The following is a 14,842-nucleotide window of genomic DNA, read 5'->3' on the forward strand; positions in this document are numbered from 1 at the left end:
AGTATCTTGCCCAAGGATACAACGACATGTTGACTGCATGGGCTGGGATCGAACCCACAACCTTCTGGTTGAAAGACGACCACACTCCCTCACAGCCACAGTCGCATGCTGTCTTATCTCACTTTTAAAAGGTTCTGTCATATAGTATGGAGGATTTTACGTTCAGACAGGCTAGCCCTTTCCCTTTTCAAGTCGTAATGCTAAGTTAAGCTAACCGGTTGCTGGCTGTAGCTTCTTACGTAATGGAAAGATATAAGAATGGTGAAGAGTGCTGCAGGAATGAGCCCACTAACCCAGAAATGAGTTTGTATGTTAGCACTTCGGCTTCACGTGTCTCTCAGTCAATGGGTTTTTGATTTTATGCCTGAAATAAGGTCGGTGGTTAATAAACGTTGTAGATATTTTAAAACACAACAGTTGTTGACTTTTAAGCTTTTAAATGCCTCAAACATGGAGTTGTTAACAAGTTACGAAATTAGGTGAATAAACCTGATCCCACCAATCCCAAGCTGATGTTTGGTTGGGTCCATGATTTATGCATCTGTGGTGCAGCTAGTTGATTGGCTTACGGTAGCTTTTCACTCTTGCTGATTGAGTTTATGCCTCAGAAATCATAACAAATATTTAATACGATTATCTTACTGAACAAAAGTTGTAAGTATCATAAATGTGTGTTTGCCAAAGAGCCTGTTTTCTACTAAAATCCAATGGAAAGATCCCATTGGCTATTTTTTAAGATATCCAGTTTTCCAGAGTTGTCCTGCAGAAACATGTCATCCCTGCAGCTTCCTCGATTCACTCCGAGACATGAATACAAATGAGAGTAATTCACAAAAGGTTAAACTATTCCTCGAGATCAAACATACCAATTGTAAATCTCACTTCTGCACTCTCTGTAGCCATGAGCCATAAGGAAGAGCTGGCAATAATGGAATACTTCACACTTGTTAACGGTCGTTTAAGAGAAATTATGGGTGGATAATACAGTATTTGTCCGCCTATGATTCCCATGATGATTCCCCTGCTGGCTACAGAAATCTTGCCTCAAACTGAATCTTCAGATGATTAGTCACGGGAAAAGGGCCAAGCCCCGAAATGTATTCTGAATTGACTGTTTGAATTGTAGTGAAGAACGGAGAGAGGAATGTGATGTTGGTTTTCTGAAAGTAGAATGGAGCTAGTCACAATCCTGATGGATGTTGACTGTGAAGAGGTGTTATTTCATGTTGTGAACCAGGAGACATCCGTCAGCGCAGTCTCTCAGGTGTGTGTGTGCGTGTGCGTGTGCGTGTGTGTGTGTGTGTGTGTGTGTGTGTGTGTGTGTGTGTGTGTGTGTGTGTGTGTGTGTGTGTGTGTGTGTGTGTGTGTGTGTGTGTGTGTGTGTGTGTGTGTGTGAGGCTGACGAAGCTGTTGTGAGTGAGTAATAATGGCAGAATTGGGGTATAGCGTCAGGCTTGATCTAAAACTCCCCAAGCTGATCGGACATGAATCTCCAAATCGCCCGACCCCCGGCTTTGTCTCCAGACGATGTGTATCTACTCTGAAAGCGTTTTGAAATATTTACTGGCATCTGAGAGCAAAGACTGACAGCGAGCTGAGCTGTGAGTTTTTCCCTCCACTCAAACTGTCAGCGAGTTTCTTGCCGGTGTGTTTTGGAGAGAAGTTATAGGTTTGGGATGCTCCGTCTGTCTCGGGGACTTTAAATCTACGATACAGCTTTGTACCTTCAGACCTCCGCTTCTGCGAAAAGACTTTAAGCACCAAAAGAGTGGAACACTTTACACTATAGTGTCAAATGCTCAGTTCCATAAAAATATGCCAACCTCTATATATTTGAATTTGGATTAATAGTTTTTGCACAATTTAAAAACATAACGTCTGTGCCTAAGATACTGTGCCCCAGGTCGGTGGCTTCCAGGACTTTGATTGGACGCTTTTACTTCAAGTTATGTTTCTATAATTATTGATTTATTTAATTATAATATGGTGGAACTGTCACAAAATGTCTTTCTGGGATTAATAGAGTATTTTTGATTGATTGATAACATATGATAGACAGTGCAGGAAGTGATTATTGAAAGTAAGTCAAATAATAAAGAAATCCACACTTTTATATAAAACACAACATCAATATACAAACAATAATATCAATTCAATCATGATGAGAAACTTTAAGAACAACTAATAATACAAACATAGATAAATAACTAATTTAAAAAACAAGAAAGGAAATGTGAATGTGAAAAGTATATGAGCAGCAGCCTATGTTTGCAGATAAAGGAACAAATATATTTAAATAACAGATAAACTGCATTTTTTTAGGCTTTTTAGACGAACAGTATTTTGTTGTGTGGGAAAAGTCTTTCCATCATTTTGTTCCCATAAATCCCCTTACATTAAAGAACGCCTCCATCTGTTCTCAACTACTTTTTCTTATCCATCAATGCCATTAGAAAAGAGAGAACAGTGCTTCACTTTCCTGTGAGTGTGATCCATTGGGCTTTGTATGGCCGGGGCCACTGGGGAAACGAGAGCCAGCAGGAGAGGAGGCTTCATGTTTTTGCGCTTTATTTTTAGCCGGCTTGAAAGCGATTGAAAGCAGCCATGCATCCGCCGTTTGTCAGGAATATGGTTTGAGAGTGTGTGCATGAAGCTTTGTCTCCTCCTGTACCTCTGCGTAGTGCCAAGTGCCAAGTGCCAGGAAAGGGATGGCACATTGTCATTCACCGCACGCAGGTAGTACGGGGCTTAGCGCAGTGCAGACTCTGATCTTTTGTATTGCCTAAATGTTGTGTCAACGCAGTACCCTTTGACCTCTGAGGCAGGAGTTCCTACACTGTGCTTCTTCTCTAATCAGCGTCCCTTCAGTCGGGGATCCGAGGGGCTGCAGACGCTGATGTGAATGAGTTAGGACGCCTGTTAGAATGAATCCAAATCTTGTCGGAAAAATAAATACTTTTACGTAAGGAGGCTTTTTGCCCTACATTTAGATAGGCATTATCGTGGTGCTTTAATTTATGTAACTTGCTGAAGGTGAGCGGAGGAGTTAAGATATGTAAATGTAATTATAGTAACATGCACTATTCCACTTTTTTTTTTTTCCTTGCATTACTTTTAACATAATATACTGTAATATGGTTTTAATATTGTCTGCTTTCTGTATTATTGTGTTGCATTGTTGGAGAAGCCTGTGACCTAAGATTTTCAACAACATAATTACTCTGTAGCTATGTTAGTGTGACAATAAAGAACCTTGAACCCCCTTGAACCTTGAACCTTGAATGTAAAGACCTGTTTTCCTTCTGAAGTGATACGAGTACATTTCTTTTTGAAGTTGCAATTGAGCTATTTTGGCATTCCCCTAATACCCAGTGTATATTCATGTTGTAGAGAGAGAGAGGTGAAAAGACCGAGTCAGAGCTTCGGAGAGGAGAGAGAGAGAGACATCCGCGGCGTCATGAAGTCATGTGACCGCCGAGTTTCCTTGGAGACAGCAGCAGTGTAGTACATTGAGATGCTCTCTTGCTCAGTTGAGGGCAGATTAGGCATCTGGCAACAGCAGCAGCAGCAGCAGCAGTCGGATGTATTTTGCCAGCCGGGCAGGTGCTTGCTCTCCTCACAGAGGTAAGGGTGATGCAGGGTGTCTGCTGTTCTGTCTGCTGCTCCAGGGGGGATTATTGTAATATATCAAGAGTTAAATAAGGGGAACCTTTAGTGGAGTATTTGTGGAGGGCAGCATGTGCAGGTTTGAGTAGAGACTGTTGTTATTTTTCCTGTTGCTATACTTTTGCTTAAAATGTAAGAATCAGCAGGATTGTGTTATAATGTAATAATAAATGACTCATTCTGTTCAGTTCACCCGTTAGGCTAGTCCTGAAGGAAATGTAAATGCATGAGGCAATAATAGTTGCAATATGTCTTCAAAGAGAACACGTTAAACCCCCTGAGCATGCCCATGAATGCAGGGAATGTGTACTGTTGTTTGTGAACAGCTAACAAATGACTTCAGCAAAATTAGTGATCCAGAAATAATACTGTTTTTCTGCTCTTATTTTTAGTAACACAGTAATACACAAAAAAAGAAGGAGGGCTGTTGAGGCAGATAGTGGCACGGGAGCAGAGAAGCTCTCACTGTCTTGTGCTGATAACAGTAATCTGCAGAATGTGGATATAAATAGTTCGATTTTTTTTGCCATAAATTCTGATTGGACAAATAAGCATAACGAGATGCAATGCGGTTCAGTGCTTTTTGCCTTTTATGTGATCCTTAAATACATCTGTTACAATAGAATCAAGGCTGACAACTTCACAGACATTGAAGAGATGCGACTACAGAGAAATGGAAAGTGTTTTTTTTCCTTTGTGGCGGTGAAGAGCGAAGCCGCGATGCACCTGAGATGTGCAGAGTGATATTTCTGCACCGTTAATGAGACTCTGTGGTCCGAGGGCTTCGGGATGCAGCCGCCAGATGGACCCCGTCGCTTTGTTTACTCTCACAAATGACCTCCCACAATGTCACCTTTCCTAGTTCTTCACAGACTTCCAGCGTGATTAGTTTCCTTGTCTGCTTTTGTTAGGTTGAAGATAATGGCCCTAAAACAATTTAAATTGCCGTTCCACGGAAAAGTCAATTATTTCGCTGGGATTTTAAGTCAACTCGAGTACAAGATGTTGCAGGCTTTGTGCAGCACGTTCAGTAATATGATGATCTTCATTGTCTGCCCTCTTTTGTTGGAGTAAATTGCAGTCAGAGTTGCTGATTCATGATTACTAATAAAATGCAAATGCCCTCTTCCCCATTTCCCTGGTGACAAGCACTCGAGGCCTCTGCAGAGTAGATTAAAGACCTGTAATCTTGTCTTTTAGTCAGCCGAAACCAGGGGCCAACAACATGAACGACACAATGCTCATGTCCTCTGGGGCGCCCACTCCTACCAAAAGGTAAGCACCAAGGCATAAAGCACAAGTCTTTTTGATTTGAAGATATTTTTCCACAATTCCCTCTGTGCTAAGAATAGGTGACAGAAATCAGCGTGAAGTTATTTGTTCCTTTACACACATATTTGCACTCTATCAGAATGCCCTTGCAAGTGTATTTTTAGAGAAAGATTTGTTGCGCTGCCGCGAGGAATATGTGAGCACTCCTACTTAAAGGATTTGACAAATAGATCATGATAGAACTGGAGCCTGATCATGAAAGCAGGCGAGGGCGAAAAAAGCAACCTAATTGTCTTCTCATTTCATTCTCTCAGTTAAAAGCCAGCTCTCTTATTATTTACTCACAGTGGTAATGAACCATTGTGGTTAGGAATTACAATGGAGAGCACTTTGAAGCAGCTTTAATGCATCTGTCCCGCAAGTCTGTGCATGATGAATTCATCCGTTTGAGTGGATGTGTATCACAGTACACATCTTTCAGGCAATTTCTGTTTGCAAGATGGGACCGTTAGGGACTCAGGTCTTCACACGGCACATTAACAAGGAGGACACGTCACTGTCTGGTGTGCGGAAAGAATAAAAGTGTGCACATCAAACCCGTTTAACATCAGGTGTTTGATTAAAATCCAGACAGAGGCTTTGATAGATAATTCAGAAAGAGCTTCAATGAGGGCTGGGGCTTTTTATTTCTCACTTTTGCTCTTCTGGGACCTCTGCAGCTGAAGGGCAGCATGCAAAGAATGTCCACAGCAGTACGACTGAACTTTAAATGTGATTTCGAGGTCATGCCGGTATCCCATTACTTCTCTCTGTTTCATTACAAGTATAATTGTCTAACCTTGCTGGAAGATTTCTGTGTTTGGTGAAATGAGATGCTAACAATCGATGCTAGATTAAATGTCTTGCAGAGATGAACATTTTGTGCAGTTCAGTCTCGTCTCCGAGGGCTGACAGTATCAAGATTAGAGCGAGTTTAAGGGAAGCTGACAGGATAGGGACACCCGAGGCGGTAAGCGATGCCTTGCAGCCAAACCCGTGGAGGTCAGTGAAGGCATCACATGTGGCGGCACGTACAAGAGCAAGACAACGCTCTCCTGAGGTTTCTTCAACTGTGGCAGTGATGGCGGACCCTGATAACCTTTGTCTTGACATTTTGCTCTGTGAGTCAGAGCTGCTTTGAGAATATGTCATGCACTGACGATGCTGTTGCCTTCGGGGGGGCATAACAACTTCAAAGCTGCCATATTTAGGGCAGAATTTGCACATTAAGCCAGTGTGACGCTTCCAAAATAGGTTGCGTTGAGAGTCAGTGTGGATACCGGTAGATTAAGTGGCGAACGAGCAAGCTTTACTTAAGTTGCAGAGAACAGAAGGCCAGCAGCCTCTCACTGTGTCACATTTGGTTTGTAAATATTAATATAAGTACCCGGCACAAGGGCCTGTGAGTCAAACATGCTGCTGCTGAATAATGCAGAGCTGCTTGTGGCTGTGACTCATTTCAAGAGCCTCACACTGAAACGAAGCGGCAGCGGTCGTGTCCTTGTTTTTGACCCTTTCAGACTCAGAGAAAAAACCCATGAATGATCGTGTGTCAGTGCAGAGTTAAAACTGAAGGGCTCTACATGTGAGAAATGGCAGGTGCTGTGCTCTCAGCCTCTGCTCTCTGATACCGTCTGCTCTGCTGACTTGGCAACGTCCCTCCCTCTTCTCTGTCTCTCTCTCACAGACAATTGCTCACCATGAGCCTGCCTCCAAGGGCGAACTGCAATTTATTACCTGTTAGTCATGCAGAACCACGGCAACAGAAGATAAAAAGAAAAAAGAAAGAAAATTCTGTCTTGAGCTTGACGAGTTTTAATTCAGAGTTACTGAGAATTCACTAAATGTAAGTCAGTGTGGAAACCCATCAGTGTGTGTTTCTATCAGGAGCAGTCAGAATTATTACTAAAAACTCATAAAATATGTTTATTTTTATATGTATTGAGAAAGTTTAGATTAAATCATTATGGGATTTTCCCTCTCCTGTAATGTGTTGTGTTTTGTGCATGTAGATAGTCTGTAAAAACTAAAATCCCAAAGTTCCCACCAGAGGGAGTTTTCTGGCGGAGAAACGCCTCCGTTGGACTCTTTGTTTATTTGCGTAACATAATGACATCACTATGTAACAATCACGCTTCTATTGGCTAGCTCTTAAACTTATTGTACGCGATAAGCTAAGGGGTGGGAAGTATTGAAGCGATTTACCGATCATAACAGTGTTGTATTTTTGGCACTATATAGAAATTAAACATTTGTACAAATTCAAATGAATGCATGGATAAATAAATTATAAATAACAAATGTTTCTACATTGTGCGGGAACATGAGGCAGAGGAGTGCAGTGGTGATACAAAATTAAAGTCAGCACAATAACTGAGTGAATGTCAATGGAATAAATTGTAAAAAGAGATGAAGATCATGGCCGATTTCCAAAGCAGTTGTAAAAGGTCATATTGACAGCAAATCTGATCTGAACCTCTAACTAAAGAAATATCTAAAGTTACCAGATTGAAATGACACGGACATTGTTAGATAAGATTACAAGCTTTGTTACTGATATTGTAATAATTCTTGTCAATAAGTCCTTCCAATATTGGCGAGTAGTTAGTCTTTAGAAATAAATTGAATATATCCTGCATCAGAGTAAGAACACATACAGCTGTTCATAGAGCAAACATGTTGCCCAATTCGATTAACAACTTCCAGATGTTGATCAAATTGAATCTCTGGCTTCTTTAAGTTTTTACTATTAGTTATCAGGCCATTCAGAACACAGCGTTTAAAAAGCATAGTCTGTCATATTGCTGACAGAATTTGAAGCACTGATTGCGTTTGAGTCAAAAATAAATTGGTGCTATCTTCAAACGTGAGACCAAAATAAAAGTATCCGGGAGAGATGCCAGATCAGGAGGGCTTGGAGGCAGTGCAAGCATCTCTGTTCAAACCCTGGCACCGGCCGTCAGGTGGTGCCAGGAAGCTCCCTGATGGAGCAGCTCCAACTCTGAGACCTCATGGGGTCACAGCGTTTGCTGAGCCAACCCCGAGCAGCTCCCTGATGTCGTTAATGTATTACTTCCATTTAACAAGACACCTCAGGCTCTTGTCTACGCCTTAAACTCAGGTTGGGATTGTAAATTATTTAGAAAGTGTCCCATTTTACAAGACATTCATTTTGAGTCAGGTGACACTATCTTAAAACAAGCCGAGTGATCCGCAGAGTATTTTAAGATATCATCAAAGGGCTAATAAAACCCTTGAAACAAGCGAAGTAGGAGCCGAGAACTAAAACGATCTCATCTCACAGGCAGCCTTTTTATCTGCTTTGAGGAAAGATAAGATTTTATTGCAATTGTGGATTAAAAAGGCTGGTTTGCAGCAGGGTGTTGAGGGCCGGGGGTAGTCTCCGTGATGCAGTGGTGTGAAGGCAGATTGGGTTTAATGGCCTTAATCATCCCTCACTCTCCACTCAGAGTTGGATGCCCCATCTCAGCTCTCCTTCACTCTCCATTGCGCCTGCCGTGAAGGGACAGCATATGTCCACTCATCTGCCCGCACCATATGCCACACCCATGATCGCTTAATGTCTCACGCCTTATTTGACATTTCATGTTAGTGATGAGATGGTCAGAGCAGCCATTGGCACAGACACACGATTCTAAGTAATCCATCCCAGGTCATCGTAATAACCAATTATCCCAGACTGTCTATCAACAAACATGAAGGTCACCTCAATCATTAAGTCTCACATCATTACTGTGCAAACTTTCCCGTGTACTAACATAAGAGCTCTGTCAGTGTTTCTGTGTGTATGTGTGTGTGATGTATCTCTCTGTCTCTGACTCAGTGTCTTGGAGAGTCCCAGTCGGCTGGATGAGGAGCATCGCCTCATCGCTCGCTACGCCGCCCGCCTGGCTGCCGAGGCGGGAAACTCCACAGTGAGTGTTTCACATCTGATGATTAGACAAGTTATTGTTCAGAGCTTCTTTGTAGCCCACCCTTATTTAAATTTTTTAATTTAGCCTTTATTTATACAGGTGAATCTCATTGAGACACAAGGTCTCATTCTCAAGAGAGACCTGTTCAGTGGTAACACTACCACACAAAGTTACAGACAGACAGGACACTAAACACAGAGGCAACACTAAAATACAACATCGTAAAGCGTAGTCAGATATTGCAGGTGCAAACACCCACAGATGATTTTTCCAGCTTTTTTAAAATTAGTTTAAAATCCGTGATGGGCATCAAACTGGTCAGCTTAAGTTCCTGCTGAAGTGTGTTCCAGGTCGAGGGGGCAGAGTATGATATGGCTTTTTCCCCAAGCACCGTGCGTACTGACGGGACGGACAGAGTGATGTCATTTTGAGATCGTAAGCTTTAGCTGTACTGTTTGTGTGATATGTAAGTGGATATGTAGAGGGGCAGCAGTCCAAGCATAGCGGTACAGATGAGTTTGTACCAGTGCAGTGATCTGCGCATTGATAGTGATGTCCAGTTGACTAAAGAGTACAGCATGCAGTGGTGTGTGAGGGGTTACAGTTGGTTATGAACCTCAGAGCCCCATGGGAAACAGCGTCCAGCAGATGAAGGGAGTGAGCTGAGGCGTTCATGTACACAACATCCCCGTAGTCCAAGAGCGGCAAAAATGTGGCAGCTACAAGCCGTTTCCTAGCACTAAAAAGTGATCTGATGAGCTTAGTGGACACGTCTCAAAAAGTCATAAATGTATTATTCTTTTCTACTTTCAATGAGTAACGTCTTTGCTCTGACACGTCTCCACCAATGCATGTGTTTTTGGATGTTTATATTTCGGGCTTAATGTATGTAGGTCCTGTTTGTGCATCTGTGTATTACAGGATAAACAAATTCTGCCTAAATCTACTTCTTCTAATCCAAACTACAGTCCTGACCAATCCTACATAGTTTCAGTGTTGTTTTTTATGAAAAACATATTTTTGGTGCAGAAAAAAAAGCCTGTTTTTGCCCCATACCGCAAATATAAGACGATGGCTTAAGATGGTGGGAAATAGTTAAAAGTACCTTGAAAACAATAAATATCAAAGACCAAATACACATTTTGAACGGTCTTTGATAAAAAGCAGACGGTAGAAGCTTGTGTACGTTTTCAGGAGAGAAGTTACACGACTACAGGCAGAACATTTTCTTATAAGGTGACTTTGGGTTTATTTGGATTTGTTTTTTCACTCCGTTATACAGTATGGAGGGATAAAGGAAAGCTGTGGTGATGAAATAGTTTCCTGTATGTGCAGAAACATAACACGTCTCCAGCGGAAAGTCATTAGTGCTCGCTGTGGTCTGACAGAAACTGTTGGTGTTTCCACTGTTGTTCTCTCACTGTTCTTACTCACCGTTCTTAATGCCATTCTATGCTAATATTGGTTTTTCAGCAACAATGTCCTCCGACAGATTTGGGTTTCAACTTCGATGCCAACAAGCAACAGAGACAGCTGATCGCAGAGCTGGAGAACAAAAACAGGTCAAATATATAATTTCAACACTTTTACAAATCTGTGCTGTGTTACCGGGCGGTTGGCTGGCAGGGTTTTTTATTTGTTCAAAAAACTCTACTTTCTAAATGTTCTAAGAAACTGTACTTTAGAATGTGAATTTATACTTAAATCTACAATGTTTTACTCCACTACATTTATCTGACAACTTAGATACTTTGCAGATTCAGATTTAACATGCATAACATACCATATAAACAATAAAAACAAGAGTTGGATGAGAAGAAAGATACCAATCCAGTAAATACAGAGCTAATCGGTTGGTTTAGCTTTGCATTAGGAATAGAAGTGTTGAAGTGTAAAAACAGCATGTTGGGGTATTACGATGCGTTATGTGACAGATTATATTATGGGAGATGGTTCATATTTCCCCAAATGTCAGAATATGCCTTTATAAAATTAGCTCTACCTAGACCAACTAAAAGCTCCGTGCTGTACTTGATAATACATACAATCAAATATTCCCAAAACTTTTTATATTGTGAAACACTGTGAAAGCAGTAATTATGCATTGCATTTTTCTTTGTAACTTTTGGTGCCAATTTGCAGTAGTTGTGACCATGTACATGCTGCACCCACACATTTATGCATTCACACACACAGAAACTCAAAAAGATGTGATCTCCATAGAAGATGATATCCTCCGAGTGCAAAACACTTGACTGCTTAAGGGTGGGGAAAGTATTATGGGAGGGAGCCACAAAGCTGCTGGTTGGGGCATGTTTTTTAGGCTGTTTCTGTCAATGTACTCAAGTCCAATTTTGAGTGCAATATATTCATTCTAACTTATTTTCATGTCTTCTACTGAAGTATTTTCTCCACTGCTGCTCTTAAGTGAAATGATTGTCTTACTCCTCCAGAGAGATCCTTCAGGAGATCCAGCGGCTGCGTCTGGAGCACGAGCAGGCGTCCCAGCCGACCCCAGAGAAAGCCCAGCAGAACCCCACGCTGCTGACAGAACTGCGGCTCCTCAGGTATAAACCACGCTAACACCAAACACCTCGTATGAGAGCAACTTCAGTCCATCAACAGGATCAAAGAGTCATATATTAACACAATGAAGTTGTCAAACCACTTTGCGGCCGTTGAGGTCATTCACGCTGGACTCATTCTTCAAGGAGAACATTATTCTCTGGTAATTCAGGAGGGTGTTTTTTTGAATGAGCCGGCAGCAGCATTCGTCACGCTGGCAGACTCCTGGGTCCAGTTGTTGGAGGAGACTCACCCAGAGAGGACGCGTTATGACGACTTGTTTTTCTGGCAGGGCCTTAATAATTCATCAGCAGTCAAGTTTATGATGAGCAGCAGTGACAAGGACTTACATTTTATATTAAGTTAATGTTTAATACCATCAATTATTAGCTGGGCTGTTCGTTGTATGCAGACAAAGCAGAACTAGAGATGAATTACATTTTCTCACTGGCACGGTAAAAGATTGGTGTATGTAGAGGAATATAATTATGTTGGTGTTTTAAAACATAACACTTTTTACGTAAAAGTATTGCATTATCAGTTGAAGACGGTGTTTGTCTACTTATTATATCTCCCAGTTGAATTCAAACATGTTCAGAAACACCTTTTAATCCTGTTTTTGATGCAGGTTTTTGAACTGGATATCATCACATAGTAATATTTATCACATCTTCTTTGCTTGGCTAGACGGCTCTGATTTGCATGTTTTCAGCCTGAGGATGCAGAACAGAGCAGATGTGTTTACAGTCTGCAGATGGTTGAGAGCTTTTGATTAGATGACTCACTACAACAGACAGATGATTGCTAGAGCTCTTTGAAGGTTTTTCAAAATGCAGTTGCCCTTTGTGAACACCAGAGGGTGATACAAAGGCAGAATCCACACCAGATATTTAAAAGGGGGTTGTCAAAGTAAAACTCTCTTTGGGCCAAAAAAGAAATGACATGTTTTGCATTCTCAAGCTAAGAAACAAGTATTTCCCTTTTCTAGTATATTCATGAAGGACATAGTAATGAGTAATAGTTGCAGTACATAATTAAAGTAGCACTCCTCACTTGAAACTGCCAATGCTCCAGGTCAACACTTTTGATTTATAAATAGACTTTTTCCCCCTAGTAATTTGGTTACAGTTAAAGTATGTATGTACAGTACTTCAGCCAGGTGCAACTTGTCAATGTTAAATGTGGGAAGAGAAAATAATTGCCATCTGTTATGCACACAAATTGCATTCCTGCTAACTAAAGTGTTAAGTGATAGCTGGCAATAATTATTATTTCTTTAAACAATAATTTGCGGGACAGATTAAACACATCGGGGGGCTTTATAAGACTCTCTTGTCGGACATATTCCGGCCCCTTCCTGGTAATGTGGGATCCCTGCTTTAGGATGACCAGGTGAAGCGCATGTCACTTTTTACACCAGTGAGTGAAACGATATATATGTGTGTATAACACATCTATAACAGTGTCATTGATACAGGTAAAAATACTAGACAAAAACGTGTATACTTGCCCAGAGCCACAGGAACTGATGCAAATACAATCTGACTACATATACACAACCTGCAGTGTCTGAAACTGATCCTTGAAATATTGATCCCTATAGAAAGTCACCCATCACACACCTGCAACCCAAAGAGTAAGATGTCTACCGGTGCATTGTGTTTTATGATTGCTACCTTGTCTTCCCTTGTGTTTTAATGTATGCATCCCCAAACTCTGTGCAGACACAGGAAGGACGAGCTGGAGCGGCGCATGTCGGCGCTGCAGGAGAGCAGGCGGGAGCTGATGGTGCAGCTGGAGGGACTCATGAGGCTGCTGAAGGTAAGACCCTCACCTGTTTCTACAAGCATTAGGTGTGCTAAGATAACTCTGATTCTGAATCTCCTGCTCTACGGTGCTCTGTGGTGCTTAAACAGTAAGTCAAGTTCAAATAACATGTGCTTGATTGTGCTTTAAAGAGTGGTGGAATGTTGGTTCAATGAAATGTTTCCATGTTGGATTATTTGTTCAATTATGTGAAATAGCCGTATGATGCATGGACAAATCCTTTTCTTCTTCTCTTTCTTCTTCTGTTGCTTTAATTCTGTTGCTCTCACTCTTCTTGCTCTCTCTCACTGCTTACCTGTGCTGGCTGATAGGATGAGGAGCAGAAGCAGGCTGTAAGTTGCCTTTAATTCAGTTTGAGCCTCAATACCTGGCTTTAGTCTCAGCACTCAATGCAACTACATCAGGGAAAGATAATAGGACTCTGCAATCTAACTGGGTTACACTGATGTAGTCCTCTTATCCAGGGTACTCCACCATGCTGGAGCTAAAACCGCAGGCTGTGAAACAATCCTTAAATCTCAGGTCCTCAGTTCAAACAAGTTGAGAGAAGTGGGTTTTTCTTGGCCCAGGTGTCAGGGATCTTTTCCTTTCATCGGCACTAACAACCTCCCGTCTAATGTGACTGCAGTCTGGCCGGCCATCTGCTGCCTGGCTGCCAGCCATCGACCTGGTCTCACTACACCAGAGACGCACAGTGATCCTTTCTGAGGATATATCTCTCCTCTCAGCACAGGCCCTGGTCACTTACACCCACCCACACATGGTTCTCATTACTCCTATATACAGTAAAGGTGCACTATAGACGCACAGAGTGTAGCCGGCCAGTATGGGCTTTCCTAAAGGTTTTCCTGCTATTGTTTTTGTTTTTTCTCCCCATAAGGATTAAGTTATTTCGACTACATCTGTGTCTCGGTTTGTTTTAATATAAGTCACCTTTAGAAGCACAAAGGTCTTCCCAAAGCTGCAATCTGTGAGTGCAATACGGCGTCGTGCATTGAAATATCACAGAATTGGCTTTATTTCCTGTGGGGATTAATCTGTTTTTTTCTTTCTATCAGAAGCCCATTTTCCCTAAAGTCTTTCAGATGGAAGATTATTTAGTTTGTCATGTAAATAAGCAAATATGCCATGTTATCTGCTAACTGAACCGGAAGAAATATGCCTAGAAATATTGGTCAGCTCGTCTTCATGCACCTGTCAAGGTCAAACACATAAAAAACAGTGCATATCTCTAATTCATTTGATTCTTAAGTAAAAATGTGCTGATACAAAGTAAGATTGTGGCCAACTCACTAACACGTTTCAGCGCAACTCCCCCGGAATGTTCGAGCACATAGGCATCATTTTATTTAAAGGAGCCATTTCTACTGATCATAATTCCATTGTTGAGGTCTACTAGAATAGATTTACATTGTTCACTGTTCCAAAATCACATTGGTTTCTCATTCAGCATCTCTGTACAGTATGTGTATTCACTCTCTGTCCTAAACGGCTTGTTGGAGCTCCTGCCCCCCCCCTCACTGTGAGCCCAGTGGCCA

General features: G+C 41.6%; 1 protein-coding gene across 1 annotated transcript in view; it reads left to right on the top strand.

The window, feature by feature from the left end:
• The window catches only part of dtnbb (dystrobrevin, beta b), a 32,669-nt gene that overhangs the window by 16,432 nt on the left and 1,395 nt on the right, over window positions 1-14,842 (top strand). Inside the window, exons 11-16 of the mRNA XM_010769353.1 lie at window positions 4,867-4,941; window positions 8,822-8,912; window positions 10,386-10,474; window positions 11,366-11,479; window positions 13,202-13,298; window positions 13,616-13,636. Of these exons, the coding sequence (XP_010767655.1) occupies window positions 4,867-4,941; window positions 8,822-8,912; window positions 10,386-10,474; window positions 11,366-11,479; window positions 13,202-13,298; window positions 13,616-13,636 (487 nt within the window). The remainder of the gene's footprint in view (window positions 1-4,866; window positions 4,942-8,821; window positions 8,913-10,385; window positions 10,475-11,365; window positions 11,480-13,201; window positions 13,299-13,615; window positions 13,637-14,842) is intronic.

The sequence above is a fragment of the Notothenia coriiceps genome, unplaced genomic scaffold (genome assembly GCF_000735185.1).
Source record: "Notothenia coriiceps isolate Sejong01 unplaced genomic scaffold, NC01 NC01_scaffold00000120, whole genome shotgun sequence".
In the NCBI taxonomy this organism is placed as follows: Eukaryota; Metazoa; Chordata; class Actinopteri; order Perciformes; family Nototheniidae; genus Notothenia; species Notothenia coriiceps.